The 20,838-nt window shown below is 52.7% G+C and overlaps 11 protein-coding genes across 11 annotated transcripts; 7 read left to right on the top strand and 4 right to left on the bottom strand.

Moving 5' to 3' along the window:
• Positions 1-146: 146 nt before the first annotated feature.
• Positions 147-1,266, top strand: J4E85_000770 (uncharacterized protein; the record flags this gene model as incomplete). The annotated part of the gene is made up of 2 exons (XM_051465059.1): positions 147-297; positions 353-1,266. 2 exons carry the CDS (start codon positions 147-149, stop codon positions 1,264-1,266), a joined length of 1,065 nt encoding a protein of 354 aa, XP_051331580.1.
• A 791-nt stretch (positions 1,267-2,057) lies between these two features.
• Positions 2,058-2,649, top strand: J4E85_000771 (uncharacterized protein; the record flags this gene model as incomplete). Its single annotated transcript, XM_051465060.1, has 2 exons — positions 2,058-2,390; positions 2,440-2,649. The coding sequence occupies 2 exons, from the start codon at positions 2,058-2,060 to the stop codon at positions 2,647-2,649; spliced, it is 543 nt and encodes a 180-aa protein (XP_051331581.1).
• Positions 2,650-3,160: 511 nt separating this feature from the next.
• Positions 3,161-4,064, top strand: ALG3 (dolichyl-P-Man:Man(5)GlcNAc(2)-PP-dolichol alpha-1,3-mannosyltransferase; the record flags this gene model as incomplete). Its single annotated transcript, XM_051465061.1, has 2 exons — positions 3,161-3,463; positions 3,516-4,064. The coding sequence occupies 2 exons, from the start codon at positions 3,161-3,163 to the stop codon at positions 4,062-4,064; spliced, it is 852 nt and encodes a 283-aa protein (XP_051331582.1).
• Positions 4,065-4,676: 612 nt separating this feature from the next.
• J4E85_000773 (uncharacterized protein) lies at positions 4,677-6,182 on the top strand (the record flags this gene model as incomplete). Its single annotated transcript, XM_051465062.1, has 2 exons — positions 4,677-5,668; positions 5,726-6,182. 2 exons carry the CDS (start codon positions 4,677-4,679, stop codon positions 6,180-6,182), a joined length of 1,449 nt encoding a protein of 482 aa, XP_051331583.1.
• Positions 6,183-6,898: 716 nt separating this feature from the next.
• Positions 6,899-7,546, top strand: J4E85_000774 (uncharacterized protein; the record flags this gene model as incomplete). Its single annotated transcript, XM_051465063.1, has 1 exon — positions 6,899-7,546. The coding sequence occupies one exon, from the start codon at positions 6,899-6,901 to the stop codon at positions 7,544-7,546; it is 648 nt and encodes a 215-aa protein (XP_051331584.1).
• A 619-nt stretch (positions 7,547-8,165) lies between these two features.
• On the bottom strand, positions 8,166-10,032 carry J4E85_000775 (uncharacterized protein; the record flags this gene model as incomplete). The annotated part of the gene is made up of 2 exons (XM_051465064.1): positions 8,166-9,875; positions 9,934-10,032. The coding sequence occupies 2 exons, from the start codon at positions 10,030-10,032 to the stop codon at positions 8,166-8,168; spliced, it is 1,809 nt and encodes a 602-aa protein (XP_051331585.1).
• A 1,079-nt stretch (positions 10,033-11,111) lies between these two features.
• On the top strand, positions 11,112-11,654 carry J4E85_000776 (uncharacterized protein; the record flags this gene model as incomplete). Its single annotated transcript, XM_051465065.1, has 1 exon — positions 11,112-11,654. The coding sequence occupies one exon, from the start codon at positions 11,112-11,114 to the stop codon at positions 11,652-11,654; it is 543 nt and encodes a 180-aa protein (XP_051331586.1).
• Positions 11,655-12,351: 697 nt separating this feature from the next.
• J4E85_000777 (uncharacterized protein) lies at positions 12,352-14,541 on the bottom strand (the record flags this gene model as incomplete). The annotated part of the gene is made up of 2 exons (XM_051465066.1): positions 12,352-12,935; positions 13,836-14,541. 2 exons carry the CDS (start codon positions 14,539-14,541, stop codon positions 12,352-12,354), a joined length of 1,290 nt encoding a protein of 429 aa, XP_051331587.1.
• A 690-nt stretch (positions 14,542-15,231) lies between these two features.
• J4E85_000778 (uncharacterized protein) lies at positions 15,232-16,225 on the bottom strand (the record flags this gene model as incomplete). Its single annotated transcript, XM_051465067.1, has 2 exons — positions 15,232-15,348; positions 15,398-16,225. The coding sequence occupies 2 exons, from the start codon at positions 16,223-16,225 to the stop codon at positions 15,232-15,234; spliced, it is 945 nt and encodes a 314-aa protein (XP_051331588.1).
• A 197-nt stretch (positions 16,226-16,422) lies between these two features.
• J4E85_000779 (uncharacterized protein) lies at positions 16,423-17,752 on the bottom strand (the record flags this gene model as incomplete). The annotated part of the gene is made up of 3 exons (XM_051465068.1): positions 16,423-17,166; positions 17,217-17,296; positions 17,347-17,752. The coding sequence occupies 3 exons, from the start codon at positions 17,750-17,752 to the stop codon at positions 16,423-16,425; spliced, it is 1,230 nt and encodes a 409-aa protein (XP_051331589.1).
• A 1,285-nt stretch (positions 17,753-19,037) lies between these two features.
• J4E85_000780 (uncharacterized protein) lies at positions 19,038-19,665 on the top strand (the record flags this gene model as incomplete). The annotated part of the gene is made up of 2 exons (XM_051465069.1): positions 19,038-19,190; positions 19,246-19,665. The coding sequence occupies 2 exons, from the start codon at positions 19,038-19,040 to the stop codon at positions 19,663-19,665; spliced, it is 573 nt and encodes a 190-aa protein (XP_051331590.1).
• Between the last annotated feature and the right edge of the window lie 1,173 nt (positions 19,666-20,838).

A 20,838-nucleotide genomic window follows, 5' to 3' on the forward strand; every position in this document is an offset into this window, starting at 1 on the left:
ATTTTGGTACCGGTTCAACCGGATCTGGCGTGTGAGGGTGTATATAAGCTGTGGTTTCTCAATAGTTGATGAGACGCTAGGAAGCTTGTTACGCTGCTTCTACGTCCTTCACAGCCTGCACATCAATTCTATAGCCAATCGTCGACATGCGCTTTTCTCTGAATGCCGCCCTTGCGGTAGCACTGGGCCTCGCCTCATCCTCGGATGCGCTCAAGATCCTCATGGGTAATGATGATGGATTTGGCAGTGGAAATTTGAGGGAACTATACAAGTTGCTTGTTGATGCCGGCCATGAGGGTAAAGACTTCCACATTCTCTGGCATGAGATACTCAATGCTAATCTATAATCAAGTGCTCGTCGTCGCGCCAGCGCAGCAACAATCCGGCAAGGGCAGCACCGTCATCTGGGCAGAGTCAGCAAACCTCACGATTGCGTCCCAGTACGACATTATCCCTGCAGGCGCACCAGCAGTCGGCAGAGATCCAAATGACGAGAACATCTGGTACTACGACGGCACACCCGCGGCGTGTACCTTCGTGGCGCTCGACTACGTGCTTCCGCGTTACTACCCCGACTGGCATCAGACAGCCGATCTCTTTGTTGCCGGACCGAACTACGGCACAAACCTCGGTCCCTTCGTGATGCTCCTGAGTGGCACCGCAGGCTCAACTTTCGCTGCTGTATCGCGATCTATCCCCGGGATCGCCACCAGCGCAAGTAACAAGGCGGTGCCTTACTTCAACGTAACGAGCGCCTCGGACCCCGCCGCATTGGCTGCCAAGGTCTCCTTCGAGGTAGTGAACGAGTTCATCAAGAACACACCAGAAGGACAGAAAGTGCTGCCTCTGGGTTATGGCGTCAACGTCAACATTCCCGAGCTTGTCAACAGCACCATGCCCCCAGTGGTTAAGACCAGGCTCACAGGCGAGGCCAACACAGACGTGGCAGTCTACAACGAGACAAGCGGTCTCTTCACGTGGGACAACGTCGACCCCTTGGCTGCTGGAATCAATGCCGCGTACAATGGCGATACAAGTCTGCCGGGCGAGACGTGGGTCGTGGCTGGCGGCGGTGTCAGTGTGAGTGTGTTCACCATGGACTTCTCAGCGCCGAGCATTGAGTACACGGAGGCGGTTTACGGCAAAGCTGAGAGCCTGTTCAGTGCTGGTTCAAGTGTGAATGAGACGGGCTACAGCAAGAGAATGATCGAAGAGCGTATGCGCAAGAGGGGAGCGATGCTCAGCGGACGTGACGGCGGAGCATGAAGCTCGCGTTCCTCTGACCTGTTGTTAAGTAATCAATAAATCACTCTGAGGGCGGAAGCCATGGAGCTGGGAGCAATGCCCCACACCAACCGTTCCTGCCTCAAACACGGACCACGCTCAAACACCAACATATGTAATCATCGCTTCTCTGCGCGCCGTTCTTTGCTGTCAAACCGCGGACGCCAAACTCCGTCTGGCAATGTGACAGGTACTGTACGTGCTAAGCTTTTGCCAAGCTCATGCGCGGCGGTGCCTCAGTCGCAGGTTCTGACGTCCAAAGGGTTTCACAGCCTCGCCCTTCAGGAACGAACATTTCGCTCAGGCCTTGCAGGGTTGCGCGATCCATCGTTTGGCGACGCGCAACGTTTGTAACTTCAGAACCGATTTCTCCTACTCGTGGGAAGATTCCACCAGGCTCTGAGTCGATGTGTTTTGGTGGTCGGCGCATAGAGCCCCACGCCCGAGATCGTGTACCAGACGGCGCCTGGAGAGGCGCTCAGGCGGAACAGCTCGGCATGAACGAAACCTCAGGATCGGAGATGCTGCTTTGGGTGTGTCTGGCTTCCAGCTGCGCTTTCGTCGAGCACTTGTATAAGAACGCATTGCAAACCCGCCGTCTTAAGTTTCCTACTATCATCAAGCGTTTTCAATCATTTTCTTCGAGTACTTTAAACATATCCAGCTTGACGCTGTAGATTCGATTCTCATACCCTCTTTTTACTACCGTAACAGCTGCGCTGTACCTACCATCACTTTTACTCTCTCGAATAATCTATACATACATATTCACCATGTACTTCCAATCTTTCGCCATCCTTTCGCTCGCTGCGTTCTCTGTCGCCGCACCTACTTCCCACAAGCGCGCAGTGGTTGCCCGCCAGGCCGGCCCTGTCCTCGCCGACACGACTTACAACGACATCTCGATCTCTGGCGGTCAGGCTGGAAACGCGCAGGCGGAAGCTATGGCAGCCTTCTCAGCACTCGACTTGCAGAACCCCGAGAACATCGACCCGGCAGACCTCACTTTCCTCAATGAAGTCAACCAAGTGGCCAACGATGCGGAGAAGGAGGCCTTCAACCCTGCAGTCGAGGCTGCTACCGGCGATGAAGCCGATCAGATCCAGGTATGTGTTCTTTTACATAGACTGCGCTACAAAGCTAACACTACTACAGGCCGGAAAGATCAAGAACAAGGTCTTGAAGCTCATGGCTACTGTCATCAAGCTTCAGGCTCAGCAAGCCCAGGGAGATGACACGGTTGCCGACAAGCTTGCGGAGGAAATGACGAAGCTCCAAAACAACATCGATCAGGATACCGCGGCTGCTGGTCAGGTCTCTATTGCTGAGCCGTTCGATGCTACCATCTCTGGCGGAGGCAACTAATGTGGAATGAAATTTCTGGTTGATGGACTGTCAATATCTGGAGCGCTTACCCTCACTCCTTGAAACATCTGCGCTGCGTCCATAGTCCTGGGTATTTAATTGCTTAGCTATATGCAATTGCAATTGTAAACATTATATACCTTCCCAACACTTTTGTTAAGTCGCCGCTCCTTTAAAGTGTTCTCATCCGTCTCTCATGTCTTCTAATGTTAGTTTTATTCTATTTTCAATGTCCCTAGGCACGGCGATGGTTTGCTCGTTGGTGGCGTGAGTTCTAGAGTATGGCTTGGCGGGCAACACCTGATGGCCGGGACTTGAACAAGTGCCGAACGTGGAGCCTCGGAACGGCGTCGGCTTCGCGTCATGGCATGTTCGTCGACGTTAAATACTCTGGCCTTGTCAACGGCGCACTGCACCTTGATACCCACTGATGTTCGCGTAGCGTTTATTCTTCGTCTCGTGATCTTTGCGCATTATCTTTTGTCCTTGTGCCATTGGCCATCTGCACACCATGTCGAAGCTGTCGCCGACGCTCAAGTCGCTCATCAACGCCGCGCACTCGCGCCCAGGCCCTGTACCCGCGCCGCCGAGGATCCAGGCTGTATACAAACGGATAGAAGAAGAGGCCACAGAGCGCAAACTCGGGCGACCATCATGGCTGGGCATTTCCACGGCTGCAACCATGACAATGAACTCGCCCGAGTCTATGGTCGCCCTGTACAACAGCTCCACTGCGTCCAGACCCGAGAGTGAAGGCGTTGCGACTGCGGAGTTCATGCGCGAGATTGGTCTTAAGTGCATAGGCTTCAATGGTGTAAGTCGCAAGTTTACAAGGGAGCAGCATCATGTACTAAGACGGCGTATAGATCCCACGCACAATCAACATGCTCAACGCCTTCCGCGCCGAACTTCCTTCGTCGATCGCTTCCAAACTAAACACCAAACCTACACGCTTTCCCGATCCCTCCAACGTCGAGCACATCAACAACCGCGGCCGCGCTCTCTGGAATGCCATCTACCGCCCATTAGAAACCAAACTCGAACACAAACTCGGCGAGGCACACCCCGATCTGCCCGTTTTCATCATCAATAGTGAATACGGTGGCCTCTTCACCGACCCTCCCCGCAAGGAAGGAGCGACCGTGGGCCGCATAACAACCAGCCTGATTGCTATCACATGCTTAAGAGCACAACAAGGAGTTGGACCACAGGTGCTCAGTCATGTCTTTGGGCTGAGGAAGGCTTGGGAAGACGGCACTTGGAAACAAGAGCCTGAGGCGGGAGAAGAGGAGGGAATAAAGTGGCTAGTCAGTGATGAAGGATGCACGTGGGTGCTGGAGAAGGTCGATGAGCTTGTTGAAGCTCTCGGCGGTGGACAGGGAAGCACATTTGCGCCCGTCAAATCCAAGTTATAAGCTTGTGTCGAGTACATTGAGAGATGACGAGATAGGGTTTGGATATGGCCCAGGAGATTAGGCCGTCGCAATGTCTTGTTCGGTCGCGTATCAACGAACGAAATACCTCAATACATCCTACACGCTGCCCCATTCAAATATCCGTCGTCCGTCCGCGCGACCCGGTCGTTAGACAATACCGAGTTCCTGGTAGAAGTCGACCGGCTAATATATCCATGCCTTCATAGTTCAGCCGATCCGCGCTTATCTCCAAGCCCTTCCCCGCTAACCATCCCGCAAAGCTTGAATTCAGCCCCACCTTCTCCGACATGTTGGTCTAGCGCATCGTCTCATTCGAAGGCTTACGTCCGAGACCCGAGGGATACTCACGTCACTCCGCAATATTGACGGGCTGGAGACTACGGTGTTCCTAGTGAGTTTACCCTAGCTCGCACCGGCTGGGTAAATGAGAGGTGTCGTGATCATTGCGTCGTCATTGATGGGAATGCATTCATGTTTGTCTTGTTCTGTGTAAGAAGCTTCAATTAGCAGGTGAGGTACGATGTATAAAAGAAGCTGCCTGAAAGGCATTGAACAGGCGTTTATTGGCTTAGCTGTTCGAATATAGCGACGATGGCGACAACATTCCTACTACCACTGCTCTATGCCGGCGGAGCTTGTGCTCAGTATGTCCCTGTGCCGTGGGCATACACACAAAATGAGCCTCCTGTTAAGGTCTCTGTTGACGCTACCGTTCGACATCAGACGATGATCGGAGGTGGCTGCTCAGGAGCCTTTGGTGTTGCCTGCGACCAGACCGGATCTCGAGGCCTCTCTCCTTCAAACCAACAGCTCGTCAGCGACTACTTGTTCAATGAGAATATCGGAGGTCTTTCTGTCTTGCGCAACCGCGTTGGCTCGAGCCCTACGGACGGCATTCTTGGCAGCTGTCCTACATCCCCATCAGCACCTGCCAATTACTCAGGCTTGGGAGCGAACGATTCCACCGCCGACAGCTGCCAGCTCAAGCTCACCCAACAAGCTTTGACAGCCAATCCGGATCTGTTCATCTATGCAGACGCGTGGTCGGCTCCAGGTTGCTTTAAGACCGATGCCACAGACATCAACGGTGGACTCATCTGCGGCGTGCGCGGGACCAACTGCACCCACGATTGGCGACAAGCATATGCTGACTACCTTGTGGAGTACGTCAGATTATATGAAGAGAAGGGTATCAACGTCAACTTGATCGGTGCTTACAACGAGCCCGACTTCAACCCCGTCACCTACGCTAGCATGGACTCCGACGGATACCAGGCTGCCGACTTCCTCAAGGTTCTCTATCCTACCGTCAAGAAGTACCGCGAGGACTTGAAGGTGTCCTGCTGTGACGCGACCGGTGCTCGTCAGCAACGTAACCTGCTTTATGAGCTGGATCAAACCGGTGGTGGAAAAATGTACGATGTCGCGACATGGCACAACTATCAAAGCATGCCTGAACGACCTTTCAATACGCATGGTCAGCCAAATATGGAGACCGAGTGGTCAGACGGTAGCGGCCCATTCAACACTACCTGGGATACGACAGGCCAGCTAGCTGAGGGTCTGCAATGGGCGATCTATATGTAAGTCATACATGCAAAGCACTGCTTGTAGCCACGACCAACTGACTGCGCAAAAAGGCACCAAGCCTTCGTGTACAGCGACACATCCGGCTACCTCCACTGGTGGTGCGCACAAGACAACCCCGGAAACACCACCGGCAGCGACGCCATCCTCGTACGTCTCCGAGGTAACACCTTCGAAGTATCCCGCCGTCTCTGGGCCTTCGCCGGCTACTTCCGTTTCGCACGTCCGGGATCTGTTCGTATCGATGCTATCAGTCCTGCTGAGAACCTCAAGGTCACGGCATTTGAGAACACGAATGGTACGCTGGCGATCCCGGTTATCAATGAGGCGCACTACGCAAGACAGGTTGAGGTTAGTATTAAGGGCTGTAATCTTACGATGGGTGTCGCGAATGCGTATTTGGCGGATAACGAGCACAATAATACGATGGTTGGGATGTATGGGGTTAATGGGTCAGTGTTTGTAGCTTCTGTCCCGCCGAGGAGTATGACTACTTTCTTCTTGGAGTAGGATAAGATCCTAGATGCCTCAATTTTAGCCTAATCCAATGATACTGTCCTCTTGCCAAACATGACTGGTCATGTCCTACGAAGTTATTACGGTGGAATGTTGATGCAGAGCAGGGCAACAAAACGCGGTCTAGTAACTCTATATAGTAATCTCAATGTAGGTGTATGTCCCAAACACCTTGTATTCGCTGTAATGCAGCAGTAGGTGTCCTACAAAGTTACGAGAAGATCATTTGCCTGATGTAGCGCCGTAGCAACCGTCTAGAAAGCAATGAACACATCGTTCGACTGAACTGTTATCAAGTGTGCCCCAAAAGAGAACTTGTATGGCGTGTGCGTGGTTTCGTCCACGCCCGTCTTGTGAGCGAGGATGGAGTACATCCCACCTGTCCCGTTTGAGCAGAAAGCGGTCCAAGGGCAATCATGAGATGGGATTTTGGAGTGAAACGAGACGGCCATTCGTTTGTCGTGCTCCGCAAACACTGTAGGCGCCTGTCAGCGCACTTTTCACCGCTCACTGCGGTACTACACCGCCGCTAGACCCTTTCCGTGTATTTGCGACAAATTGCTTGCTCGAACCATCGCTAATTGCGCGCAAACGCGAAGCTCCATCCGCTTTTCGTTGCTTAGCTCGTCTGTTCCTGTCTTGTTATACGCGCTGATCGACTCTGACGTGCCGCGCAGCATCAAGGAAATACACCATACCCAAAAGCCACGATGGGCGACAGTCAGAATACCACTGGCGCATGCACTGGAAACCCTCCTCCAACGATGACAACCCCAGATCTTCCTCCGCAACCTGCCCGAGAGTCTGCACAAACTCCAAGCCAAGGATGTGCTCAAATGATCGTACCTTTGGGCTTTGCAGCGCAGCTCCGAGCCGTACAAGAAGCGCAGCAGGAACAGGCAGAGCGCATCGCCAAGTTGGAGCAAGAGAACGCAGTTCTCAAGGACTTCAAGGAGAGGATCATCGATATCGCTGACCGAGTTCAAGCTTTGGAGCAGCGCGAAGCCTATCGTGCCGCAAGACGCAGGGAAGCAGTCAGTCTACTCAGTAACATGCGTACCCTGCATCAAGAAGCCGACAATGGATTCCAGCAACGCACAGTGGACATGCAGCCGGACGACCTCGAAGGAATGCTGGGCGCGTATGGCATCATGTTGACTACCGCAATGAACAACCACCAGCGCATGCTTGGCCAGATGCGTGCGAACGGCCAGTTTCCAGCGTACACAACGCCAGTTCCGCAGGCTCGTCAAGTGCTTGCACCGGTGCAGCGGCTCCACGTTTATCCGCCGGCGTACTCAGAGCCTGGATTGTGCCATGCGCACAGATTACCTTACTGCCGTGTTTGCGGTAAGTAAGCCAGCGATGCCATTGCGTCGCTGTTGAGATCGATTCCTGCAGTCACCAGGCATTCGACACAGCAATACCGGCGCTCCATTCATCTACTGAAAACTGAGTTTAAGGAGCCACTCTTCTTGAGAATAAATTGGAATCACAAGTTTACCTGATGAGGGGAATGGGGAGCTTGGCGTTGGCGGAGTTTGCTTTAGTCCATTCGTCTTGTGTTGGATCCGTTCCCAGACTTGATTGTGAACCATCGAGGGTGCCGGCAGGGGCGCCATGCAACATCGCGCTTCTGTATGTTTAGTATTTTGGGCGTTCAATGCTGCGATGGGTACTGCCGAGATTTTGGTATCGGGAAGGGTATGCCGTGTGTGCGCACTTGCTTGATTCTGACTGCGGTCCAATTGAAGAACAATCATGTCATTGATCGAATCTTGACGTCTGATATCGCGATGAGTTTATGTTTGTATATTTGAGTAGTCAAGCGCGGAAGACGATAGCTGGACGTTGATGGAGAAGCAACGATGAGGTTTGAGAGCCTCATGACGACACGCGACGCGTTCAGCTATTCCTAATCGGGATGGGCCTCGGCTTCCCAGCCTCCGTACATGATGCGACACCGAGCGCGTTACCTCAGCGGTACTGCGTCGCCATCATATCCGCAGCTCTCTCCGCGATGCCGTAAATGGCTGTTTGGATATGCGCTGAGATGATCATTGGGATCACGCTCGCGTCCACCACCCTGAGATTATCTACGCCGTAAACCCTCAGTTGGGGGTCGACCACACCACCGTCCTCCTTCGGCAACATCGCGCAGGTTCCTAGTGGGTGGTAGAAAGTGAAGACGTTGTTCCTGATGTACGTTTCCCACTCTGCGTCTGTCTCCGTACTCATACCAGGATCGAACTCGGATACCCACACATCTTTGAAGGGCGCGGTCATGGCCATCTTTCGTGTGTACTTCGCGGCCTGAATTAGAGCCTCTAGATCGTAAGGCGTACCAAGATATCTAGGATCAATGAGGGGCTTGTTGGTTGGATCCGATCCGTTGATGTGAACTGATCCCCTAGAAAGCGGGTGTTGTACACCAGCCAGAAGCGTTGCATACTGCTTACCGTAGCCAGCTGTGCCATTCTTGGGGTAGCCGGTTGTTCCTATATAACCGTCACTGAAGACGACCTCCAGATCTGGTGCTGCGGACCCCGGACCAATGAGTAGTTCAAGCTTCTTTCGGTCGACAGGATTCGACTGGTTCGCGGATTGCGTTGCCAGCTGGATGAGCTTGCTGTCGTCTCCAACAGCCTGCTTCCACTTCACGAAGCCGTAGCAGCTTCCGGCGTACTGGTAGAGCGAAGTACGGCCGCGCTTCCACAGATCCAATTCACTGGCCGCCAACGTCGTGTTATACTTGAGGATATCCACTCCGAGAATGTCAGGTTTGAGCTCATACGTCGTCTGGATGCGGAGATGGTCCTGTAAGTTCTCTCCGACGCCGGGAAGATCAACGATGTGCTCGACGCCAGCGTTTTCCAACACAGACTTCTGGCCTATCCCAGAGAGCTCCAAAATCTTTGGAGAAAGCAGGCTCCCGGCGGAAACAACTACCTCGCTCCTGGCTTGGATCAATGTGCCGTCCATGAGAATGACGCCAGTCGCCTTGGACCCATCCTCGTTGAGTTGAATCTTTTGGACGGTAGTGTTGAACATGAAAACTAGGTTGTCGCCAGCTTCTGGAAGATAGTCCACGGAATAGGAGCGCGTGTGATTGGATATGCGATAGGTAGCCGGTTGATACATGACGCCAAGATTCGTTCCATTCAACGATTCGAGATTTTCTTGCACGCCAAGATTGGTCAACGTTGGGATACAAGCCTGGAGTTGGGGCGGCGGATTCTCAGTTAGGGCGACTTGGATCGGCCCTCCATATCCAACACCATCGACGCCGTACTGTGGAGAGCCATTCTGTCGTTGGAAGTTTTCTGTTTTCAGCATGCTCGGATACATGTTTTCCCAGTTCCAACCTGGGTTCCCGAGCTCTTCCCAAGCATCGTATTCCTTGACAGTAGCACGATTCCAAACAAGCAGGTTCAGGGCTGAAGTACCACCGAGGACCTTGCCACGGTTATGGCCTATAGTCCGGTTGTTTGCTTCAGCTTGTGGCACAGTTGGAAGACTCCAATCGTACGAGGAACCAAAGGTCGAACCCCTCAGTCCAGGTACATAGATTCGTTGCTCGTCGCGTCCATCTGGTCCAGCTTCGATGACTAGAATACAATGGCTTGGAAGAGCATCGCTGAGTCTCGTGGCAAGTGCAAGGCCAGCTGTTCCGCCTCCAATAATGGCCTAGACAGAAGGTCAGCTCCGCCATGTATTCAATAATCGCAGCCTGGAAGATACATACGAAGTCGAAGCTGCCATCGGATACCTGACATGTCTTCGCACTCGCTGCAGGTACGACACCCAGCACGACCGCGGAGAACAGAGCTGAGATGAGCCACATCGGTGCTCAGCGTCTTGTACACAACAGAAGTCGATACGATGGTACTCCTGCGTAGTGGACGCCTTAGACGGGAAACCTGTAGGAATAAAGAAAGCGGGAGGCCTGCTGCATAAGATTTGGAAATACCGCACGACTGTCTAGAGCAGGCCCGCATTACCAACGGTTCAGTTAAGCCCATTTTTATCCATCATTGGCCAACAAAGAAGGCTCAATATGCGCCTTCCAGCTACGGCAATTGAGCTCAGATTGATCCTTCGGAGAACCGCTGCCGTGTCACGGAGATAGTCCACACAAAATGTCGAGATTGTAAGGCGTCTTATCCAGTCAGGGAAGGATTGTCTGACGAGATCTGTTTGACCCTTCAATTGGTCAACGCCTCGTATGGATACAGCCGACATGCATGCGCCTGCATATCGCTCGCATGGATACGAATCCTTTCCTGCGCCAAGGCGGGAAAACCGTTTGGTTCGATCCCCGGTAACGCTCTCCACGCCAGATACCTTGCATACCCAAATCAGCAGCGTTACCGGGCTCGCCTCGCGAGCGCGATTGCTACACTCCCCGTGTTTGTAGCCATGTCTTCCCATTGGCTACGCCACCCTGCTGATTGACATCAGAGCACCATAACACCGCCATTGCCATGTGTCGATATGGCCATGCTGAGCCGTCGTGCAATAGTACATTGAGATTTGTGAGCTCTCAAGCACAGGTAAACCGCCGGCGTCGCGGCTATGGACGGTACGAAGCGAGCCAACAAGAACGATTCTTCCCAGTCGACCCCTGCAGCTGGGCGATTCTTTGGCCGCGCGGTGCGTTCCCAGCGTTGACCCACTCCTTTGAAAGCGAAGCTATTCGCCATACGAGGTTTCACAATAGATCGGGGCGTAACTTTGGTGCAAAGTCTAAGCTCGTACTTTCTTGGTAATTCTTGCGGAAAGCACTGTGGATTATGCGTCTAAAGTTGCTGTCCAGAAGGATTCTACGCTGGTCTGGTCTTGCCACAAATAGGTTGCAAGTATCCCCATGACAGTGATTGTCTTGAATACATTTCCTTACTTGAAACTCAAGGGCCATTCCCGATGATCGCAGACAGAGGTCCGGCATTGATCATCGTCTCGGTGCTATTTACAACAATTGCCTTCTTCACCACCGTTCTACGGCTCTGGGTTCGCAGGAAGCGCCGATCCCTCGGCTGGGATGACCACACCATCGCAGTCGCGATGATGCTCACGGTCATTGAGGCCGCATTTACCATCAAGGCAGTGACGAGAGGCAAGGGAAGACCCAGTGTGTCGCTTTCCAAAGGCGACAAGGAATTCATCAACATGTACAGCTGGTACGCCCAGCTTGTTCTCTTCGCTGCCATGGCTTCGGTCAAGATCTCGGTCTGCCTGCTCATGACTCGAATCAAACACTCCAGCCAGATGAAATGGCTTGCCGGCTTCGTCATCACCGTTCTAGTCATTGCTGCCCTTGAGGTCAACATCGTCCTGTTGGCCCAATGCCAGCCTATTAGCCTTTACTGGCGCCCGGGACCAGGCACGTGCTGGCCTACAGAAGTACGAATCTACTCAATTTATGCACAAGCTGGTAAGGCATACGAACGCCGTTTCCTGATCTGAAAGCTTACTTGACACCTAGGCATATCGATCATCACCGATCTCATATGCTCCTTGCTTCCTATCATCATCACGCGGGATATCCAGTTGCCCATAAGAAGGAAGGTATCGATTTGGACGCTGATGGCTCTCGGACTGATCTGCACAGCATGTTCTGCTGTCAGGGCGAAAACACTTAATTCGAAAGCAAAGGATATTGCCTGTACGTGAAGATTCTCGCGCTGCAATAAAGCCGTACTAACTCAGTTTGACTAGATGAGTACTCTGCCGTAGCCATTTGGGCCATGACTGAGTTATGCCTTGGTATCATAGCCACTAATCTCGCGCTTTCTCGATCTGTTTATCATCATTATGTTGGAAACAACCCTCTTTCCCCGATCAACAGCGGACCCAGCCATGTATACTGGCGGCCTGCGGAAGGAGAAAGCAGGAGCTCAAGGATGACCAACAACGGGGCGAGTGACATACCACTCAAACCAGCCGCTGGTGTTGAAGAAACATATGAGGTCGAGATGCATGCGTCTTGAACAGATACCTAATATGATTTGTTCAGATTTGGTTCACTCCCGCAACACAGACGAGATACACGATGACTAAATCTGCCCATTAAATAATGGAAGGGATGAGAAAGAAGTCAAATTTGGTTCGTTTTTTTCTAGTTCGCCAGCGCATCCGACTCGACTACAGAAGCCTCAACGTCTCACGTACTACCACCAGCAGCTTGAGCAATAACCCTCGCCTCTTCTTTCGACAACCCAACAGTTTCCCCCGTTGGCCTCCTCAACCAAAGGCTCACCCTCGCATCCGTCTCACGCCGTGAATCCTCCTCTGTCCATTCCCTCAAGCGCTCAGCATATTCACCGGCCTCCTCACCATCCCGTGGTACAGGACGTGCGCCGTGCGAATCACCCCCAGCACCATCTTTCCGCTGTCGTTTCCGGTATGCGTCGATCAATTCAGCCGTGATTTCGCGCTTTAATCTCCTTTTACTAGCTGTCAGTCCGTTCCTGATATACGTTTGTATTATGTCGTTGCGGATGCCTTCATCAAAGTATGCCATGACTGTGCCTCCTATGTGCTTTGCATATGTGCCTTCTTTGAGCTCCATTAGCTCGACTGTTAGATCTGCGTCTTGGCAGACTAGGCCGATTATGAAAAGGAAGAGGAGGATGAATAGGACGAGGAATCCTGTGTCGGTCCAGCGCCATGCGTTGCTATGTACGAAGGTGTGCTTTTCGGTGAGCCAGAGGTCGACGAGGGTTGGTGGAGCGGGTTCTGACGGTACTGATGGTGGTATGTATGACATGGCTGCTTCAAGCTGATAACGAGATGTGTATGTTTGCTGATGTGACTGCGATGTTTAGTTGTGTGCTTCGAAGATCTGGCCACATAGCCCATACGGAGTAGGCGTCTTATGTGAAAGTAGGTAGACAAAGATATGACGAATGCGCGAACCTTCTTTGATGATCGGGACAAACGGACAAAGGTCTACTAAGAGAAGCGTTGTACACACCGATCATCCCTTCCAACGTTAGTGCAAAACATGCTTCAAATGCGTGATAGTACATGAGAACGGTAACGTCAGATTGAGAAGGCGATTGACTATTGCACATAACCCAGATCACCAGCATATCAAACGTATCATCCCGCAATATGTGAACCTTTTGCATTTCATACATGTAACGCAGTCTTCTAGCTCCCACCCGCACCCACAGACAGCGTTACATCTCCACCCTCACCCGATCCTCCACTAATAAGTTGCCGACAAATCCCTCCCCGCCGATGCGACCATGCTGTTGCCGGACCCAACTTCCCCTGTCTCATCCCCGTTACAGGCCTCGTCTACCCCTAAGCCTGTCGGCGAGAGGGAGCCCAGAACGGCCTCACCAAGCCTAGGGTCTTTCCGTATTGCACTTGTGCTTATAGCCGGCAACTTCGTGTTGCGACGGCCTTGGGAATACCCTGCCGTAGGTGATGGCAGTCCGCGCTCTCCCTCAGATGAAGGCGATCCGCCACTTCCGACGAGCGATGGTGGCGCTCCGCTGCTTTCGTAGCCGGCGGTGTCGAGTGCGTTGCGTAGGTTATGAGAGGGTTCGAGTGAAGAAACACTTCTGGAATGGATTGACGCGACAGATGGTGGAAGCTTGGATGGTCTGCCGTTTTGGTGGCCTCGATTTCTGGCACCGTTACGCTCGGTGCGATCCGTACGCTTCTTGATGTGCTTGTGGCCGCGGAGGACATAGTACCACTCATTGGCGTCAAATGTATTTCGAATCCCTTGTTTATCGTCCTTCAGACTCAGCCTTTCCTCAGCAGCTGCCATATCCTTCTCATTCAAGGAAACACCTGCGTGTTCGCTCAATCGAAGGTGGCTAAGCTGTCTGTCGGAAGACCCTTCCGTACTACACTGCTTCTCTGCCAGATAGTCCAAGTGTTCTTGATATGGCCTCCAACGCGGTCCCTTCAGTGCCTGTTCTCGAACAACCTCGGTAGGGCTGGGGCTTGCTTCTTGATCATCGACGGTTTTGTGCACTCCTCCGTTTAGAATCCATTCATTGTAACGTTGTGCTACGCTCTGGAGTAGAAAGTCGACATCCTCCCTCTCAGTCTTCAGTAGACCTCTTTGCTGACGTGGCAAGCCCTTGAAATAGACGTCTGACAAATCCATGTTCACAGCAGACGTGAAGTGGCTCACAGCGGCGTCCCATTCGCGCAAACCACCGCAGCCACGGCCACACCAGTATTCGGAACGTGCGAGTAGGCTGCGGCTAGATCTAGCTTCGGCAAGTTGGTATGCTTCGACAGCAAACCTATGAATTCTCTTGTAGTAGGACCGTACGATTGCCTCGGCCTTAGCCTCAGACTGTTGTGCCCGGGGTGTGCGCTCCATCGAGTTGATGATTGACTGCAAAACTACGCAACGATTGAGGTACGTTTGGCATTGGATCAGACCCATGGCTACCCTAAATTCGTTGCTGGATTTTTCTTCAATGGGGACGCCATTCGCGATAGATTCAGGCGTGATATTCGAAGGGGTTTCGTTGCTGATGTGTTGATCTCTTTCTCGAAATGGTTGACTTAACGGCGATGCGCAGTCGGAAGATTTGTCGTGTTTGGGGGGAGTGGGGAGATTGTTGATGTATGCAGATACATCGTTAGCACGATCTGCGATGCTGTTGAGGGATTTATGGCCGAGGGCAGCGACCTCTAGGGGCTGCTGAACGTTTGCGAACATCGCGATGAAATAATCAGAAGAGCAAAGCTCCTAGTAAGCTCAGGCAAATGTGTCTTGCGATGGCATAGAACTATCAACTTTCCGACTAAAGATGTTCGTGCTTTGGGAATGTCTCAAGCCGCGCCGCATTTGATGTAACGCTCTCCGTAACAACTCTTTGTTTGTTGTCTGCAGCCCTGCACGAAAGCGGAAACCGCCAGAACAAAGGACGGCACGGCTTCTCAAGTAGTGGCTGAACCGCCATGTTTGTGCGAACAAAGAAGCGCGGTACCAAAAGTTCATCCCCTGAACGGCGGAGTGCTGCCATGACTTCCCATGATGATAGACCAATGTGACATGGTAGTATTACTCTCGGTGATGTTCGTCGCTCTTTGATTTGACCCAGCGGTAGGGCAACGACATTCGTCTCGCTTTCGCGGCGGCGCGCTGCCTAAGTTGCGCACTGGTTCGACGGCGCTTGTTCTAGGAGAGGTCAGTATGCTGTGGGGTGTTGGAATCGACGCTGACATACCTCTGTGCCCTTATCCTCCAGTTGGGCGAGCAAGCCTTCCATAGTGCGGTTCTCATCAAAACCCGACCGACGCTTGGTACAGCGCAGCAGATCCAGCTCATCATCGTAAGACTTGCGAAACTCCCTGGCTTTAGCGGAGAGGTCGTCGTCGCAAACGGTGCTGAAGGCTTCTCGGGCTTGGTGGAGCTGACGCAGCTCATAGTACAACAGGCCACGCTGGTATTGTATGCGTGGCAAGAAGCTTTGAAGCTCAGAAAGACGGTCGCAGAGCTCTACGGCTTCGCTGCACGTAGCTAGCGCGTCAAGGAGCTCATCGGGGCCAGAGGCTCTTAGAATGTTGCTCTTCAAGAGTAAGCCTTCGGCGCGAGCCTTGTAGCTAAGCGGGCCTTTCAGGAGTCGCTCGACCTCGACCAGGGCAGTGCCGTAGTTACGCTGAGCGGTACACTCTTGTGCGCGCTTGAACAAGGGATGGGTGCAATCTTCGGAGGGCCGTCGCAAGTGAGTTGGCTCGATCTCTTTCGGTAAGCATACAGTAGCGGAGCCAAAAGTGTAATTGACGTGAAGGTCCTCAGTACCGTCGAAGGTAGCAGGACGGTGGTTCTCGCGCTCGCCAGAGATTGTCTGGAGACGTTGTTGTTGAGCTCGCTCGTTTTCCAACTCGGCTTGCGTAGCAAAGCACACGTTTTGCAGCTCGTGTAGGCGGGATGTCTGCGCTTCGAAGGCCGCATTGTATTGGAGCGCCACAGCCTGCCAGGTATCTCGGTCGACCTTGAGGTCATGGACGATGCGTTCGATTTCGGAGATCTGTTCCATGCTGATCGGCGGCATCGTAGGAATGCACGAATCAATATGTTTGTGGTGGTGTCCAAAATGAAGGGGTGGATGTGACTGTTGGCTCGGCTACAGAAAAGCTGGTGCCTAGGTGATGTTCAGAGCAAGCGCAACCTACGAAGAGCAGGCGCGGTGGACGGGTCCTGATCACGCCTTCTCTGGAACCCGCATATTGTAAGGTGCGCCAGGCGTCGTCAGATGTTGAAGCCGCCATGCCTCGATGCTTCGACGAACCTCCACAAGCCAGCTTCTTGGGCTGCTTTTTTGACTGATGCGACTTCATCCAGGTCTACAGCGCGATTGATCTCACTATATCGCACGTCTTTCTTAGTCGAGGGTGAGGCTTCAACACCGCCTGGCTCAACAATGCCCTGGCTTGCGCGGCTGCGTCGCTCCTTGCCCACATGAGCTCTTGGAAAATACTGCTCCATGATGTGCACCATGATATCTTTGCTCACGTTCTCGGCAAGCCACTTCACGATCTCTCGTCCTTCGTCCTCCATGCCGGGCATCACCAGGTGTCGCACCAGCACTCCCTTCTTTGCGATGCCGTCAGGAGTGAAGCAGAGGTCACCCACTTGCTCGTGCATGGCCCTGATGCTCTCCATAGCCACCTTTGTGTATCCGTCTGCCTTCAGTAACCGACGGCTCGTCGCGTCACGCCACACTTTGAAGTCCGGCAGGTAAATGTCCACCAAGCCATCCATCAAGTGTATGCTCTCGAGCGAGTCGAATGACGACGTGTTGTAAATGATGGGTATGTGGAGACCGAGATCGCGCGCATGCAGAATCGATAGGCAGACCTGGGGTACGACATGTTCGGGTGTCACGAGGTTGATGTTGTGGACGCGGCCCACGTCCTGCAGCTTCATGAACCACTCGGCGAGTTGCTCTGGTGTCAGGTCGAACCCGTTGCGCTGGTGGGCTATATCGTGGTTCTGGACACGGCGTTAGTGTGTATACTACGACGAAGGACAGGGCAGCATACCTGGCAGAACACGCATCTCAGGTTGCACCCAGAGAAGAAGACGGACCCGCTGCCATTGTGTCCCTGGAAACAGGGCTCCTCTGATCGGTGTCAGCACGAATACGCCTAGGATTTGCCGACTTTAACCCACCACCAAAGTGAGGAGCGATAGTGTTGACTTTGACAGTCTCGGCTCCTATCAGACACGTGCCTGTCGTCTCGTAACGGTTGACACCGCACAGTCGGGGGCAGAGATTGCATTCGCGCAAATGAGCATACGCCAGGGATCGCTTCTTGGCGGCTTCCACTGAGGTAAGCAGCTGATAGCGCGGTATGTAGTCGTCGAGGAGGTATGGCGGTGCGAGGTAGAGGTTTCGTCGGAAGGGTATGCCTCGGGCGCGAAACGAGGGGCGTCCAGCAGCACCAAGCCTCAAGGCGGGTCGCGTTCGCCAGCTGAAAGCCATCCTAGCAAGCCCGAAGAGGACATCGAGTTGGTAAGATGACGACGCGTAGGGTACACGTGTGATGCGATGCTGAGGTTTGGGTGCTGCAGCCATAGCGATGACGACAGCCCCACTTGCCGAGGCTCTAAAGCCGCGCTATCCCCGGATTGTCCCATCCCAAAGTACTTCGAAGAGCATCAGGAGGCTTCCAAGAGCTATTCTCTGTCTCTGAGTACTCTCGCCTTCATCCCCGCCTTCGTCCCACGTTACCGTCGTACCGCATCTCACGCGTTTAGAGTAGTTAACCTTCTTGATAGCTCCGCACCGAGAGCTTAGCCTGCGAATGGCTGCTGGCTGCTACACCACCAATGCTAGGCCGGTGGTTTGCTTTGGCACTATATCCAGGAACGATCGAATGGGTTTCAGACGAACCTACCAGCTGGAACCACATCATGGTCTCGTGATACCTTCTCCGCCCGGATTCCGGGAACACCGGCAATAATTGACCACACAAATACAATACTCTGGTATGATCTATTCAAACCACAAGCCAATACAATTCAAATAATATCGTGCGCCGTGACAGAGCGGTGTGAACAGACTAAAGAGCTGCACTACCATCACTCACACCCACATCACGCGCTTCTGCGTCATCTTTATCCTATATTACTACTAGAATACGGATTCAGGTAGGACAGCTCAATATGATAGTTCAGAGAAGTTGAGTTGCGAGGATACAGATCTGCATAGCTATCCCAACACGGCGCTTGTCGGGCCTAGTCGCTGACTGCCCTTAAGAGCTAATGGACGTCTTCGCCCTTAGCAGGAACAAGCTTGCGCATCTGGAGAAGCAGAGAAATCCGCCCACGACAGGTTCATTAGCAACCCACCAAATTCGATCGATCAATTGCTGTAGCTACCCGTCTGGTGCCCCAGCAATACCCACATCTCGGTCGCCAATACCAACGTGCCTTGCCGACACGCGAATGACAGCTTTGTCGTACTTTGTACTGTTTCCAAATTTGGACTCATCGCTGCCTTGTTGAGCAAAACGGCCACGTAATCGTGCTACTTGGTCTTAGAGTTGCTCTTGCCTTCTTGGGTGGATCTTGTTTTGGTACTGCTCGATGTGTTGCAGACCGCGACTTCCCCAAGTACAGCCAATGCGACTTCCTAGCTGCTGGCAGGCAGTCACTTGCCTCGCACAAGAAAATCTGCAAGGACGGCACATCCATCATCTTAGCTTGTTCTCAAACATCACCCAAGCTTCCCAACACTACCACTGCACTTCTTCCCCAAGTATAAGAGCATCACCGAAGCATCACTACTTCAACATCAACAGCTTCAGCTTTCACACATCAGCATCTTCCACCCAATCATCGACCCCTCAAACATCAAAATGCGCATTTTCGCTCTTCTTCCCGTCCTCTTCGGCCTTCCAGCCTTTGCGGACCTGGTCGAAACCAAGTTCCCGACATTGCTCCTGCCCATGAAAAGCTCCCAGCCGGACACCGCTTTCTACACCCAGGATGACGCGACTGTCAGCCGCATTGTAAGTGTCTAAAGACCCACATCATGAGCTTGCCAGCTACTAATCCGTCGTTCAGAACAAGACAGACACCGAACAATGGACAGCAATCAACTTCGACGTCCCCCAGATTGACAACGTCAAGATCTGCCGCCTGCGATTCCTCATCAACGTCGACCCCTTCAAGAACGCCCCACTTACCCTCAAGGGCGAAGCTCCTATGGCCATCAGCATCTCTCGCATCGAAGCCAAGCTCGTCAACGGCCGCAGTACCTGGAACAACAAGCCCGCCATCACTGAACACTACGACGCCTACACCCTGACGTCAAACGGCGCATCTGAGGTTGTCAGCAAATGGTTCGAGTGTCCCATGAAGAAGGCCGCGCAATTCGTCATTCATCCGGCTAGTAAGCGTGACTTGGAGCTCTACTGGTTTGAGCTGAACTACGGTGCCAACGATGGAGGTCCACACGGTGTTGTGCTGGAGATGCACGATTAAGTGCGCAGGCTTCGGGTTACATCAGGGTGAATGGACACAGACGGTGGGCAGGAGAATGAGTGGACGAGTTATCAATGGTGGAATTGTCTCTAGAGATCCTACTATTATCCTAGAAGCAGCACAATAAACGCGTTTCCGATATCATGCTTCATCTCTCCATCATGTCATCCGTCATCCATCGCCAGTGCATCGGCTATCTTCTCCCAGGCCCTCTCCATCAACCCTACTCTTTTTGTGCTCTGGACAACACCGGTATGCTCGTCCCTTACGATAACTGCGGGCTTCATCCGGCTGAAAGGTGTGTTCTGGTGCGTGAGATCTGTCTCTTCGACTACTTCCTTGCCTTGTTCGTCAAGTCTTTTGATGACCACTATCCCAGGTGGGTAGCGGTATGAGTGTATGGGTGACATGATGTGTAGTTCGATGGCGCTATCGTTTCGAGAGCATGGTATGAACGGCTCTAGGCGGCTATTTTGTCCCGGTGACTCTGAAGAGTGGGTTCTATAAGGGGTGCCGTGTCCGACATGGGTGGTGTTTAAGGAGGTTGCGACAGTGGATGGCGATGTTGAGTAAGTTGACGGCGTGAGTGTTGAACAAATATGTGGCGTCTTCGAATAAGACAGAGGTGTTTGTGTCGCTTGATCAGCGTAAAGGTGTTCTCGTGTCGCTCTTCTTCTTTGTCGTGATGACTTGTGTGCGTTGCGGAAGTGGCTAGGCACTTCACTGCGAGCGGACATCCCGTCGCCGCTCGACGACAGAACAGCACCATGACTACCAGACTCTTCTTCTTCGCCGAAACCATGGTAAATAGATCCATGACTGCCGTGAGGGTGCTGATACGGCGAGCCCATACCCAAGCAATTGGTCCCTGGAACGCGAAAACAGCAACACACGAAAGTAAAGCGCGAATCCAAAATGCAAACAGAAACCAGAGGGGCTCTCCGGTTCATGACGAGTATATCCCTCAAAGACGGCATCCACCAATCTCTTTCCAATTGCGTTATGGTTGTAGAGAAATACCGCACGCTAAGCCCGAATGGTTGTATCTCCAGGATCAAATAAGGCGTGGTAGTATGTGGCGTTTGGTAACGAATGACACTCCAAGCTTAGGATATGATCAGAATTGGAGTCTAACAGAAAATGTATGGTATGGAGTATTCTCCGTATGCCAGA

This window comes from Alternaria conjuncta (genome assembly GCF_024043145.1).
Source record: "Alternaria conjuncta strain BMP 0040 chromosome Unknown scaffold_1, whole genome shotgun sequence".
Taxonomy (NCBI): domain Eukaryota; kingdom Fungi; phylum Ascomycota; class Dothideomycetes; order Pleosporales; family Pleosporaceae; genus Alternaria; species Alternaria conjuncta.